The 13755-nt window shown below is 43.7% G+C and overlaps 1 protein-coding gene across 10 annotated transcripts in view; it reads left to right on the forward strand.

The window, feature by feature from the left end:
• Nucleotides 1–13755, forward strand: part of LOC122182845 (H(+)/Cl(-) exchange transporter 5) — a 41952-nt gene that overhangs the window by 10898 nt on the left and 17299 nt on the right. For 6 of the 10 annotated variants that reach the window (XM_042876462.1, XM_042876460.1, XM_042876459.1 and 3 more), the window contains one exon: nt 6597–6746. In XM_042876462.1, the coding sequence (XP_042732396.1) occupies nt 6614–6746 (133 nt within the window). In that variant the 5' untranslated portion in view covers nt 6597–6613. The other 4 variants (XM_042876463.1, XM_042876456.1, XM_042876466.1 and 1 more) reach the window with 4 other exon arrangements.

The raw sequence follows: 13755 nt of genomic DNA on the forward strand, positions 1-13755 counted from the left end.
GTGTCTGTGGCTTTCTACAGAACCCTTCACTGGTTGGGGTGGGAAGGACCCTCTGGAGGCCATCATGCCCACCCCTGCTCCAGCAGTGACACCCAAAGCAGGGTGCCCAGCACCACATTCAGGCAGGTCTTGTGTATCTCTGGGGAGGGGTCTTCATCCCCTCTCTGGGCAGCCTATGCTAGTGCTCTGTCACCTGCACAGTGAAAAAAGTTTTCTGGTGTTCAAAGGGAACATCCTATCTTCCTGTTTGTGCCCTTTGCCTCTTGTCCTTTTTCCATCCTCCCGCGCACCTCTTTGCATTTGTTGGTGCTTATAGCAGCCCTATCATTAGGGGAACCCAGTTTCCAGGTATAGTTAACTGTAGAAATAATGACAGCATCAAGAAAAATGTTCAAGTTGTAATGTGAATTATCAGCTTTATCAGTGAGAGGCTTCAGAGCTGTGTTTACTTATTAATAATTATTAGGAATAATTGTTTCTCAGCTTTTGGTAAGTGGTGCAAGGTGATGTAAGCCAGTGCCGGGAACGTGCTGTGTCTTGGAAATATCATCTGCTTTTGTCCTGTGAACACTTGTAGAAATCCTGCCTCTGAACTCTCTACAGGTGGGGAAGCCCTGAAAGTAGGGGAGGCTCTGTGTGTGGTGGGGAGCTAACTTAGCCCTGTTGGTGTCTGTTTAGAAACCTGCTTCCTGCAGCATTTGTAGGAAACCTGAATAATGTTTACAGATCAGTGGCCAGCATTAGTTCTTGCTGTGGTTACATTCATCACTTCTGTGTACTTTCGTTTTGATGAAAACTCCTCTCTGCACACAAACTTGCCCAATTGCTGTCTTGCATCACTTTTAAGAAGTTTTCAACATGAATTTGCTACAAGTCCAAAATGGGGCTTGGTTTAGCAACCTAATAACTAGCAATTCCAGTAAGATCATTGACTTTTAAACGTGGCTTGGAATTGTTTTAGCACAATTCCTTAAAACTGTGCCCAATGTGATTAATATTTCAAAGAACTTGAGCGTGCGCCGGAAGAGGGAGGGAGAATGAGGTTTCCTGGATAGGCCAATTGATGCAGCAGATAGCTGAGAGGAAGCAGTGAAGAAAACGTTTCTAGTAATATAGTACTACTGTTACCTTAGCTGTATTTATACAAAACAACCTTTCTTTTTGCAAATTGCTTTTGGAAGACTGACACCGGTCTTGAATTGGATCAGAGTTCTGGTTTCATATGTGTGCTTGGAAGCTCTTGGTTGTTGTCACCTGCATTAGTGGGTGACGGGGGTTTTTGATTTAGTCAGTGAAATGTCAAAGCATTTTGCTTTTAAAGATAGCTTTCCTGACAGCCATATATGATTCTCAACACTTGCAGAAACAAGAGTTTTATTCAGAAAAGAAGTACAGTAACTCGGGAGTTGGATTGAGATTTGCCTGCAGTTGAGTTTTCCGCTGTAGTGAGCTGAGTGGTTTAAGTGGAACGATGAATAATTCAAGAAGAGATGAGACAAATGCAGACTTAAAGACATCAGCTGTTAGTCTCTGTGTGCTTGTCAGTAAGTAAACATGCCTGGATGGCAGTTATGCTGTTAACATGGTGCCTGTGTTGGCCCAATTTACGGAAGTGTTGGGGAAACCTGAAACATGGCAGGATTTCTGAGTCGCTTTCTATCTAGCATTACCTGGTAAAGCTTGACATGAACGTTATCTTGCTCTAACAATGTCAGATCATAGCATAGAATATCCTGTTGTGGCTTACTGCTCATCTCCCTAGGGCTTGTGTGAGTATGTTTAAAAACAAACAAAAGGACCACATATAAATGCTAAATCAATTCAGCTCTAAGCATTTGTGTTTGGATTGTGTTGGTCGATTTCCCAGTTTCTTTAAAACAAGCTATTGTTTCAGGCTGGTTTCGCTGTACAACAGTTTGCCCATTGTTTGCTATTGCTCAAACAGCAGCGAGGGCAGCAACTGACCTGGATTGTGGAGAGTGTGCTGTGTTGCTTTGAGCTGCGGATCTCAGAACAGCCCCAGAGCCCGTTCTCCACCTCACTTGAAGAAAGGTGGGCAAATGCTCAAAGGAGAAGCAGTTGTCTGCTGTTCAGATTAGAAGCAGGCAGCAGGACAGCAAGAAGTCAATATAGGTAAATAAATAATTTTACAACCATATACTTACCTTTACAGTGATGAAAAGCATGTTGATAATCTTCACTGAACTGTTAAACCCTTCTGTTAAATGATTTACGTGCTGCTTGTGAAACCGTGCATTGCTAATAAAATGTTTTATGTACTGAAATAGCATTTCATTTATCCTTGAAGATCTTTCTGCACCTGGAGGGATATAGAGCATGGCTTTAAAACTCCTGTCAGTCATCAGCTCACTGGCTGTTGCTTCAGGTCTTCGGACAGCACAAAGAATTGGAGGAATGACTTAAAATTGTCATATTTTTTAGAAAGCAACAAAATAATACTTCCCAGAGTTTGCACTTTGCGCAGGTTGCACTGGTTGTTGGAACTGAACATTTGTTTTCAGGTGAGGGCAAACGTTTTAGTGTGGTGCTTCTGCCAGGAAAAAATCCAAAGAGGAGAACTCCCCTTGTGTTTGTGATGTTTGTGCTTTATACTGTGGTGGTAAAATCCTTCTGATATCTTCTGGGAGCAGGAGGGTTTCACAGGGAGCAGCCTGCTATAGCAGCACCCTGCTGTAACAGAAATGTTCTGCTTTTTTTTATTGGGGTGCATGAGACACTTCTGGCCCTTTCTGTACAATATTTGTGTTGCTGCTGCAGCAGGTCACAAAGCTGCTTAGTTCAAATCTTCCTATGAACTTCTGAGGCTGTGTTACAGCAGCAATCTGTTGTGCTGCAGCTCTCACCTGGTATCGTCTTTCCTTAGCAGCTGGACCCGGGCAACTGTGTGAGATGCACACATGGAAGTCTTCTGTATGCGTGCTCTTTTGATGTTTAGCTTTTAAAGAAGAAATTACAGTTAGTTTGTTAAGATCAAGAATTTTCTTTTGATCTTCTGTGAAAATGGGAAAAAAAAAGAAACACCCACCCCTTTCCTCTGTCTGAAAAGCACAGTCTGTGCATGTGCCACAGCTCCATCCCAGTGGAACTGAGGCTCTGCTGGGCAGGCTGGGAGGCTGGGTTGGTGCTGCCTGGTCACTGGGGGTGACCCAGCAGTGCTCCCTGCAAGCTGTGCTCGCTTCCTCCTGTAACTCCCAGCCTGCACGTGGGAACCTGGGACTCCCAGGTTTACGTTTCATGGACTGTGGTGTGACGAAGCCCAGAACAATTTACTGAGTCGACCAGTGCATTGGTGGTGTTCTTATGGTGTAGGCTCCTCTGCTCTGAAGCTGCTGGCTCCTCTTGCCCTCTGCTGTGGCTTTTTAGTTGTGGGTCTTGTTGTGCAGAGGGATACTGTGGTGAGAACATGGCGCTCGGGATGAAACACCAAAGTGGGACAGGGAAGAAGAATTGCAGTGAGCTTTAAAGCTCGGATTTGCTAATCTCTGAAAAAGAGTAGCCTTGTGGTCTGGCCCTTGATTTCTCAAATTAAAGTAGCCGCTAGGTGGTAAACTTGCTCCTTCCCCTCAGGAAGAATGACTCATGGAAGCAGCTGATCAGAATTACTCCATGCTCTTTTTAAAGAGCATAATGTCTTTGTGCTGGTGGTGGAGCTGGAGCCAAGCCTTGTATCAGATGAGGAGGAAATAGTGTTTTGGAAACTTTTAGCATGTTCCAACTTCGAAAGCCTCAGGTTTGCATTCCTGAAGAGCTGCTCCAGGCCCCCTGCTTAGCTTAGCAGCCCTTCTGTATCTCTGGGCTGGTGTGTGTGGGAAGGGAAGGGGAAATAGTTTCAGAACTGAGAGAGCACCAAGACAGGGTCTGACAAGGAAGAGAACAGGTCTGCAGGATATGGGTGGGAGATGGTGTCAAAGCATGAGACAGGGAGAAAAAGCCTCCAGTATCTGATGCTGATTTAAATGTTGCAAGCAATGGAGCCAACATCGTAACAGAGACTAGGGGCGGGTTTTTTCAACCAGAATGGCAATGGGGTACTCTGGGCTTCCTGATTGCTGTTGCTGAGTCACATCCAGGCATCACAGAGCTGTCTTCTTCGGGTTCTGTTTCATTGCTTCCCTTTGCCTTATTGAGATGGAAAAAAATGTCAGGCTGATAAGAAGTAGAAGAGCTTAACGGGAGCATCTCCAGAAGGATGGCTTGGTACCCAATGGAGCGCTGGGAGCACCCGCAGCCCTTTGGTATGTATGATTGCAATGGGAGGGTCCTGGAGAGTGTGCAAACCATGCCAGCACCCTGCTGCGTGGTCTGATAGGAAAGAAGCAGCAGCTGTTTAAGTATTGTGATACATTAATCATGAGATAAGCATGAGAGCAGTCGCTGTGTTTTTGTGTATGTGATTTAGAATGGCAAAGTATTGCTTGCTCATAGAAGGGATATTATTGTAAAAAAAAAAAAAAAAAAAAAAAGTGGTTTAAAGCTGTATCTCTTAGGATTTAGGACTTGTGAAAGAAGTGGGTCATTGAATTATCTTCTCTGTCCTTTTCCAGCTGTATAGATGCTAGATGTTTACCCAGTATCTGCCAGCACTGGAGACTGGTTTGCTTTTTGGCTTTGTTGTGACTGAGAGCAAAGTTAGGGATAAAGAGGAGAGAGCAGGAGCTGACACTGCTCCAGTTTCCTCCCTTTGGAACAGGCAGTGTGTGCTGGCAGCTGTGTGCCTCTTGTCTGCTAAGGGAAGCAGCTTTAGCAGGGCTGGGAATTCATGCTTTCAGTGCAGAGGAAATATATGAACGCAGACCTCTTTTAACCCTCGTTCATACATAAGCTTACATGCAGTCTTACTGGAAGATACCTATTAGGCTGTTCTGGTGTGTGTTAGCCCTGTGATGCACAAGCACAGTTTCTTAGCTCTCTGCTGGGATGAGTCTTGCTGGCCCTGTCCCCTCTGCTGCAGGCAGCTGTGCTTCCTGGGAGCGGATTAGCTGAGGGACAGCACAGCACTCAGTGAAACCTGATTTTATTGTTAGCTGGCAAATAATAGCTTTGAGCTCAAAAAAAAAAAAAAAAAAGCACCATTAGTTTTGTGTGCATACTGATTGAGTCTTAACCTGGTTTGCCTTTGTGCTTTTGGAATGTGTTAAAAGCATCGGTTCTGGCAGAGCAGAGTCCAGCAGCTCATGTGCCTTCCTGGACAACAAGTTCCCAGCAGCAAGTGCTCAGCATTTTCTTTACTAGTGTGTTCTGCACCAGTTTAGTGAATAAACAGGGCTTAAAAGTTAAGCAACACTGTTTTCTACAGTGTAAGGCTCAGTAAAGAGCTCAGTGTGTCACTTTGCTGTGCAGTGCCAACGTTTTTTTGGAGTGGTGCTTTTTTGTTAATAGGAAGTGCTTTTTGCAGACTGTGTAATTCAGACTGTTTGCACATGCTGCTTTTTTCCCTTCCTGAATTAAGGCTGAGCTGCATATTTGGTTCCTCTCTAATTCTCTCGTGTATACAAGAGAAAAGTGAACATGGCCTATCATTTCATTGGGATGCAAAGCTTTCTATTTTTGTGTTCCATGGGCTATTTTTGAGGCTGAGTCCTGATTATATCTTTTTTCTCCCATCTTATGCTATTATTAAATGCTTAGATCTTCTTGTGCTCTCACCGTTTCCCTGCCATCCTAGGCAGTTGCAGAATCACAAAATGGCTTGTTTTGGAAGGGACCTAGAAGGTTGTCTAGCTTCAACCCCCTTCTCTGGGAAGGGTTCCAGCCTGACTAAATCATGCACCAGGTCAGGCTGCCCAGGGCCCCATCCAGCCTGGCCTTAAGCACTTCCAGGTATGGGGCACCCATACTTCTCTGGGCAGAAGACAGGTTTTGTGTCGTAGCCTACTGCCAGCATCTCCTTGAGAGGGCCAAGTCAGGCAGTGGGTTAAGGACACTTGATCAAGAATATTTATGAAGTTTAGTAGCACGCTTCCATCAGTGAATGGAATTTTGAAGTTTTGTGTTCAGGTAACTAAAAATCATTATTCACTTGAGCTGTTTTGATAATTTGTGTACACCTCAAAGAAGGAGGGAGAAGTGACTGCAGGAGGCAAGTGAGCTTGGCATGTCTGCGCAGTGTCACACAGCTGTGTTGGTGAGGTTCTGTCCTCTGATGGGGATTTTGCACATCAGTTTAGCAATAAATACAAGGGTACCGTGGAAAATGAAATAGAGGAAAAAAAAGTCACTATGGCTCTGCTTTGGATCCTTTCCTCCTGTATGTTGGGTCTATCATGTGTGCTGCCATCCTTCAAAGATGGGGAGTTGGTGTGCTTGCACAGGCTGTCTGGGAGGCAGGCATGGTTGCAGTACAAGGGCTGCCTTTGGTATTGGGGGTATAAAGTTTTCTAAACACGTTACCTTTCAAGACCACAAGTGTCCTAATACTGCTGTATGTCTTCCCCTCTGATGGGAAGAGCAATGCTGCCTCCTGTTTTTTGGGGAACAAAACGTCCAGTGGACATTTGCCCAGTTTTTTTCTAGAATGTCTTCACATTTCTACTCTAAAAACATTTCTACTCTTAAACCTTTCCATTTGCTCCCAGGTTTGGAAGCTCTGGCTATGGATCAGAAAGGCTATCGACGAGGGAGTTTCCAAAGCAGCACTAGTGATGAAGATATGCTAGAAATAGTAGGAGCATCTCTGGACTTCTCTATGGCAGATGATGATCCACCACTCGACAGAGAGATGGGAGGTAATACCGTGCATCTATCCTCTTTTTTTTTTATATTGTCTTTTGGTAGGACTCCTTGTTAATATTTTCTCTGTGGTCTCTGCTTAGTGTGAAAGACAAGCCTTTCCTGGCACCAGCACAGTTTGCAGTATGCTGCATTGCGTTATAACTGTGAATAGTCTTTTGCAGAATGGCCAAACAATTGTTCATGTGTTACACTTGGCTTCCAGTGTTGCTTTTTTAACAGTGGTTGATGGGAAGTGTGTTGTCTGCAAAGTGAAAAATAACCTTAAAATAAATGGCAATTGCAAGAAGCATGTGAATGACTTCAGTGTAATGGAGAGGCACTGCATGTTTTTTTTCCAGCATGTGAGTTGCTTCAGTACTGGCATACAGTAGTGTGGCAGGGAAGAAAACTGCTCTGTTAACCATCTACGTGATCATCTTCATATTAAATGCAGCATATCCTGTCTTACCACTTTGTTTTTTATGTTTGAGTAGTCCTTTCTGGAATTTCCAGAAGTAGCTGTTGTAGGGAAGAGCTGGCCATGCTATGGGGGAAGTATCTTTATTGTAGATGTGAAAGGACTGAAAGGAGTTTGTGATATGAACAGTCTGTCCTTTCTGCTTCCTTTTTTCCTTGCCTATAATTTTAAAGATTGTCCTTGGCCTTGCTGCTGTGGATAGGAAAATCTTCAACAGAGGAAGGGGGTCTGATGCTGAGCAGCATGAACAGCTTTATCACCACTTGTTGTAAAGGAAAGATCTGTTGCTACTTCTATCTAATCAGAGTCTGGATTTGTGAAATCAGGAGGGGAGATACTAATCTGCAGAGTATCGCTGAACTAAATAACTCAAAGAAGACAAAGTCAAATTTTTCTAATCATAAGTTTGTTTCACAGCAAAAGTATTGAATTTGAACAGCAGATTGCAAGTCTCCATGACTTCCCATAAACCTTTTATCTTCTTTCCCCATTCCTATTTATCCTAGGGCAAAAATTAAAAAGTAATCCTTCTGTTTTACTCCTTGCCTGCATGATCTGCCCTAAGGTAGTGCAAATGAAGACAGACTTCCTCAAATGCTTCTCACCTGCCAGTAGCGGAACCCACTCTTCCCTGGAGATACTGTAAGGAGTTTGTAGTTGGTCCTTTTTATCATTTTAAGGCTCAAGCATGGGAACAATTAGTGTGTTATTGTTGTGCTTGCATCAGCTCTGAGTGATAAGTGCTTCTTTGTGTGTGAAGGGAATGTGTACAAGACATATGCTGTTTTGTGAGTTATGCTGACTCCAGCTAATGGAAGGGACAATGGCTAGTCCTGACAGATGAGCTCTGTTACAGATATTAGGCACTGTCCTTATTCCAACCTGACATAGTGATGGGCATCAGTTTTATAAATGAACATTAAATATATACATATATTTAATATAAACATATAAATGAAGTCCAGCCACATGTTAGTTAATGCAAAATTAGATACATAGGAAATAGTTGCTTTGTACATGCTGTTAATGGAATTGTGAGTTCATGGTTTTATTACCTGCTCTTGCAAACTGCTTTTTCCATAGTTTTTTGGATATCAGATGTCTGAAGTTAAGGAATTATGTTTAATATTTAGAGAATGGGTTAAATTCTTTCTCTAACTTCTTGCAAGGAAATTGTTGCTCTATTCTTACTTTCAAAACAGTGATAGATAACATAGTTTATGTAAATGTTTTGCTATTTTCCCAAAACAGCACTCAGTTGTTTCCCTCCTTATTTAAACAAGGTTTTGTCCATCTCTGCTCAGTGAATTTGAAGGCTGCAATTGCTTCTATCAAAAAAAAAAAAAACTTGGTGTCAGCAATCAGTGAAGTCTGAGCACGGCTGTCTTTGGTCCTTGCAGTGGTGAGGTCTGCCCCGCTGAAATGTGCAAGCCGGAATAAAGCTGGTGAGGACAGTGCTGAAGGAGACTGTGGTGTGGCAGCAGAACAGCTGTTTGTCTGCCCCTGATCACTTTAGTAAACTTGGTTGTGGAGAGAAGCAGTTTCAGCAAAAGGAGCTCTTTCTGTTTGCAGGAAGCATAGCTCTTTGTGGGTTTTGAAACTGGAGGAAAAGGGGAAATTTAAAAGGGGAAATAGTTTTCCCTAAACATTGATTTCAGTTCTCTCTACAGAATTTCCCCCACTGAATTCAGAACATGGTTGCTGATAGCAGTGTGTCAGGTGTGCAACCTGTCATGCAGGTGGAGCAGTGGCACAAGCTCTACTGTGGCTGGATATGTGCTAAGTGATGTTTGTCTTATGGTAATCTTCTGCACGTGCCTAGTTGGGATGTGTCTGGTGTGCTGTGTTTGCTATCTGATGTGTGGTTGGAGGCTTTTTTTAGTGAAGCTGTTTAAAGCCAGAATCCTGCCTGCTTCTTCTTTCCTATACTTGTAATACCATTACACAGGGTATTCAAGATGCATTTCTACAGCAGCAAATCTTTTTCTATTTTTTATTTTATGGAATTTATAAAAAGCTATTTCCTTGTTGATTGATTGTTGTTGAGTATTGAGGCAGAGAATTATCCACAGACACTTGAATTCTTCAGACATACCAACTTGGAGCTTCACATCATTTACAGTTGTCTTCTCATATCCCTCCAGCCCATGCCTTGCGTTGTTGACAGTAATCCAGCCATAGCTCTTCACAGCCAACTGAGAAGGTGCTGGTTGCCACTACTTTCTTGGATGACTTACAAATCTATTGCATACTCCAGTGCAAACAGGAATGAGTGGGATTCCACTGTTGCTTTCCTTCTGTTTGGAAACCAATGAATTTAGCCTTTAAGATACTATGTCTTCAGCCAGTTGCTCTTCCATGAGAGAACTTTCCCTGTTGTTCCTAGAGACCTTAATTTAAGACCCTCTGAAGAAGGTTCTGTAAAAAGCTTCATGGATCCCCAAATACACTGTCAGTTAGATTATTGTGTCTGTGGTCCTCTTCCATTTCAAAAGAAATAAAAGATTTACAAAGCCAGGTTCCTTAATAGAAGCACTATTGGAACAAATATCTTTGCAAATAATTTGCCTCCTTAGATATTGCTGTCTGTTGTTTGTTATCAAGGTAAGTTGTACTGCATTACCTTGATAGTCATTTTCAAAACTGTTTAAGATACAAATTATTCCCTCTGAATAGCAGTTCTGGTTGGGAGTTTGTTTGGCAATGATGCCATTTTATTTTGTGCTTTTCTTAAATGACTCTTCCTCAGCTGATTGCAGTGGGAAGGCAGCCCCTGGGTGTGCAGGAACCAGGTGTAACGCTGGAATATCACAGTGGCTTCTGGACGTACTTTAAAATGTAGTATGATGAAAGCAGATCTGTGTTCCTCATTTCTTTTGTAGGAAAACTTAAAAGAATTTCCATCCTTTTGAACGTTTTATTTTGTTGTAGGATTTAAGGAGGCTTGCTGTTTTTCTTTTGAGCTCTAAAGGGAAGAATTGAGAAATAGAATAGCAGCAAACAACATGCTATCTAAGGTATGATAAGCTAGTACACAGGTATGTGAGAACAGTTGAAACTATAACCCTGACTACATCTGGTGTAGGTGATATTGTCAGCCATTCAAACCTGGAAGTCCTCATGTTGCTGCCAGTGTTGCCTCAGCTGGCAGTGCTTTTGTCACTTGGGCACACTTTCTTCAGATGCATCCATCCTTGACCTCTGCATTAGGCAGGTACGGTTTCCAGAGCAGCAGAATGCCCTGCTGAGCTGCCAGCCAGCACAAGGACAGGACCAGTCAACCTTTGCTAAGGTGTAATGTTTCAAACTTCTGAGATACAGATACAAATGACAAGCTACCATTGGGAAGCTGGAACCAGAAGAACGTAATCAGTTACCCCTTTGAGCTCTTATGTGCATAGAGTGGCAAGATAAAGGGTGCTAATGAGGCCCTGGAGGGGTTGTGAAAAGCACACTGGCATATCACTTGAGGGCAACAGATAAATTCATTGCCTGCCTTCTGGGAGGCAGTAAGCAGAAAGCATTGCCACCAGCCAGTTAGCAAGTGAGATGTCACCCACTTGGGAAAAGAAAGGCTTTTGCAGTCAGTCGATGGCTGACTCACTGCTGTCAGGAATCTGCATTGCTAAATGCGTGAAGGAGACCCCGAAGTTCTCATTGTACAGCTTTAAACCTGTTTAACTTCCAGTGCTTCTGTAAGCACATAGCATTAGAAACAAGTTATTCTCCATCTTAAAGCCCTTGCGCAGTCCGCTTCAGCCATCTGCGTGCCGCGCCTGCAGCACGGCAACCGGGCGCGTTTCAGCGCTGGGGAACGCGCTCTGCCAGGAAAACGTCCTGAGCGCTGCCTGAAGAGCTGCGCCTGCCTCGGGCTGAGGCCCTGGCACTGCGGGTCCGGAGCTGCGCTCGGTGCAGGCAGCCGGCTCCCTTTGCCCTTGCTCCCCGTGCCTCTCTGCTCCTGCCCCTTGCAGGAGGTGGAGGGCTCATGTGACTGTCGCTGCTGACGACATGCTCAGAGTGCAGGAGAGCCCAGCGCGCCCAGGGTTGGTCTTCACCTGAATCCAAAGGGAAAGGATATGCAGCGAGCGCTGCCCTAGAACGAGCAGCTCCCGTTTTCCTGTGACTCCCGCTGCTGTGCGATGGGCTCTCGAAGGAGCTTCTGCAGGAAAAGGAACGCCTAAGTGAGGGTGAGGAGACCGCTTGCGGAGAACCTGAGCGGGGGGACGCGGCCGTCTGAAGATGCACGTTGCAAGCGGTCAGGCGGCAAGCAGCAGGCTGCTGGTCGTGGCTCTGGGGCTGCTCTCGTTCCTCTTCCTTGGATGAAAGGCTGGTTACCGAGGGTGAGCGGCCAGGGTGGTCTGTGGGCTTTGTGCCATGCGATGATTGCTTACTGCAGGTCTTCCTCTTGTTTGTAAAATCCTCTCTCTTTCCAGATTTGCAGCAGCAGGAGAAGCAGTGTGGAGGGAGGGAGTCCCCCTCTCCCAGGTGCTGGCGCTGCTGCCTTGCTGTGCTGGCCTGCTGATTAATAAATCCTCTGGGGTTCCTGTACTGCAAATGACAGATGTCTGTAACTTCAACAAGCTCTGCCTTTTTCTTTTTTTTTTCTTTTTTTTTTCTTTTTTTTTTTTTTAAGCCAGGAAGAATATAAAAAAAAAAAAATGGAGCATTAACCCATTTGGGAAAGAAGAGGTGCTCAAAAAGCTTTAAAAAAAAAAAAGTGTTTGAAAAAAATAATGGGTGCATTTTAACTTACTGTCTGTGGGTATTAATGTGGGTATTAAGTACTGATTTAAAGATGTATTCGGAACTGTGGAGAGCTGCAGGATCATCTTCTTTTTGTTTTGACGAGGCATTACTGAGCATATTTCTGTCCTTTATTCCTATATGGATTCCCTAGGATTCTTCATTTGCAGTGAGCTGAGGCAGGAAATATGATCTTGATAAATATTTATGGCTGTCAGCCATTTTATATTTCAGTTATTATACTTGGGAAGAAATATAAGGACATTTTCTCATTATCTTGTGTCAAATGGGCAGCTTACCCTCTTGCACAGCTGTGAAATTCCCATGTATTGCTCAAATACTTTGGGGCCCTGATTTTGTAGTATGAAACCCTCTTCATAGAGATTCCCAGGGCAGTTGCTGAATGTGGTATTGGTGGTACTATATATTCTGATACCTGTGAGTCTTCTGGTCTGGAATAGCAGGTAAACCTTGAGGATTTGGTTACTGCAGCCCCTTTTGCTTGCTGGCCAGTGCTGTTTGCTGACTTTTTGCCTTTGAGGTCTTGCTATGTTGCTCTGTGGTAGCTCTTTCAGTTATTTATGATATATATATCCAGTTATTATTATTTGCAGTTATTTCAGAAAAGCGAGTAGAGTTTGATGCCAGTGTCATCTTTTTGTACAAAATGCTTCTCAAAGTAGCATCAGTTGCCATCAGTTTCAAACTACCATAATAGTTCACTTTTCCAGATGAGTAGCTGTTGTCATAGAGCTGATGTTCAAAGTCCGCTGTAAATGTAAAAGGTGGTCCTTTAAGTGGGAGCTGGACAAAGGTGAGCAAGGTGGTGAGGACAGGGAGAATACACCGTAGAGTGGCTCATGTAGATGTGGAGTGGTCTTTGAAGTACTAACATGCTCGTGGATGGCTGTTAGCATTGAACTGATGTGTTGGACAAAACCTGCCCTACTCTCACTGCAGTTCTGCTACAGCCACAGTCATCGCGTCAGTTTAGGGACGTAGTGGCATGGTGGTGATGGGTCGATGACTGGAATAGATGATCCTAGTGGTCTTTTCCAGCCTTAATATTTCTATGAATTGAGATTTATGTGAACTGTTGTTGACTGTGTTGATGCCCCATAGAAGCAACTCACCCATATGGGTTTACGTAGGTAAACAGGCAGATGAGTTGCAGGTATCTGCTGGACATGGTGAACCTGGTTGTCTACTGTTCAGAAGACACAGAGGATTTGAGTTCAGAAGATTCAGAAGATTGTTTAAATGTGCTACTTTCATGAGTTGTTGAGGAGGGTTTGGTCTGTCAGATTTGTTGGATAGTTGAATAGTACTTAAGATGTCCAGTGGGCATACTTGAATGAGGAAGTCTTTGAAAACGTTGACACCAGTTTGCGTATGTCCAAGATGTCCAGCCGACTGCAAAAATGTTGAAGACGGAGTACTTCCTCAAGGCATTTGACAAATATCCCATTTTCTTTACAGTGCAAGTTGGGTAGGCTGTATTTGTGGTCTGTGAACTCCACTGATTGGGAAGATCTCTGAGAACTTCACTTTCTATACATATATATCTGTATCATATAGATAGATAGATATACACACATACGTATGTATGTGTGTATATGTGTGTGTATATATTTATCCCAAATGAAGTAGGAAGGCTTTTTTTCTCTGTTCTTTCTGAAGTAGGTTATTTTGTGGTGCTTTTCAAGTATGCTGTGTGACTGATCTTTTCCTGAGGCGTTTTCTCTGTTAAGAGGCTGCTATGCAAATCTGGGAAGCGGGCTTGGAAAGGCATCGTAGTCGTC

Source organism: Lagopus leucura, unplaced genomic scaffold (genome assembly GCF_019238085.1).
Source record: "Lagopus leucura isolate 7727_CA_CO unplaced genomic scaffold, USGS_WTPT01 Super-Scaffold_100016, whole genome shotgun sequence".
Taxonomy (NCBI): Eukaryota; Metazoa; Chordata; class Aves; order Galliformes; family Phasianidae; genus Lagopus; species Lagopus leucura.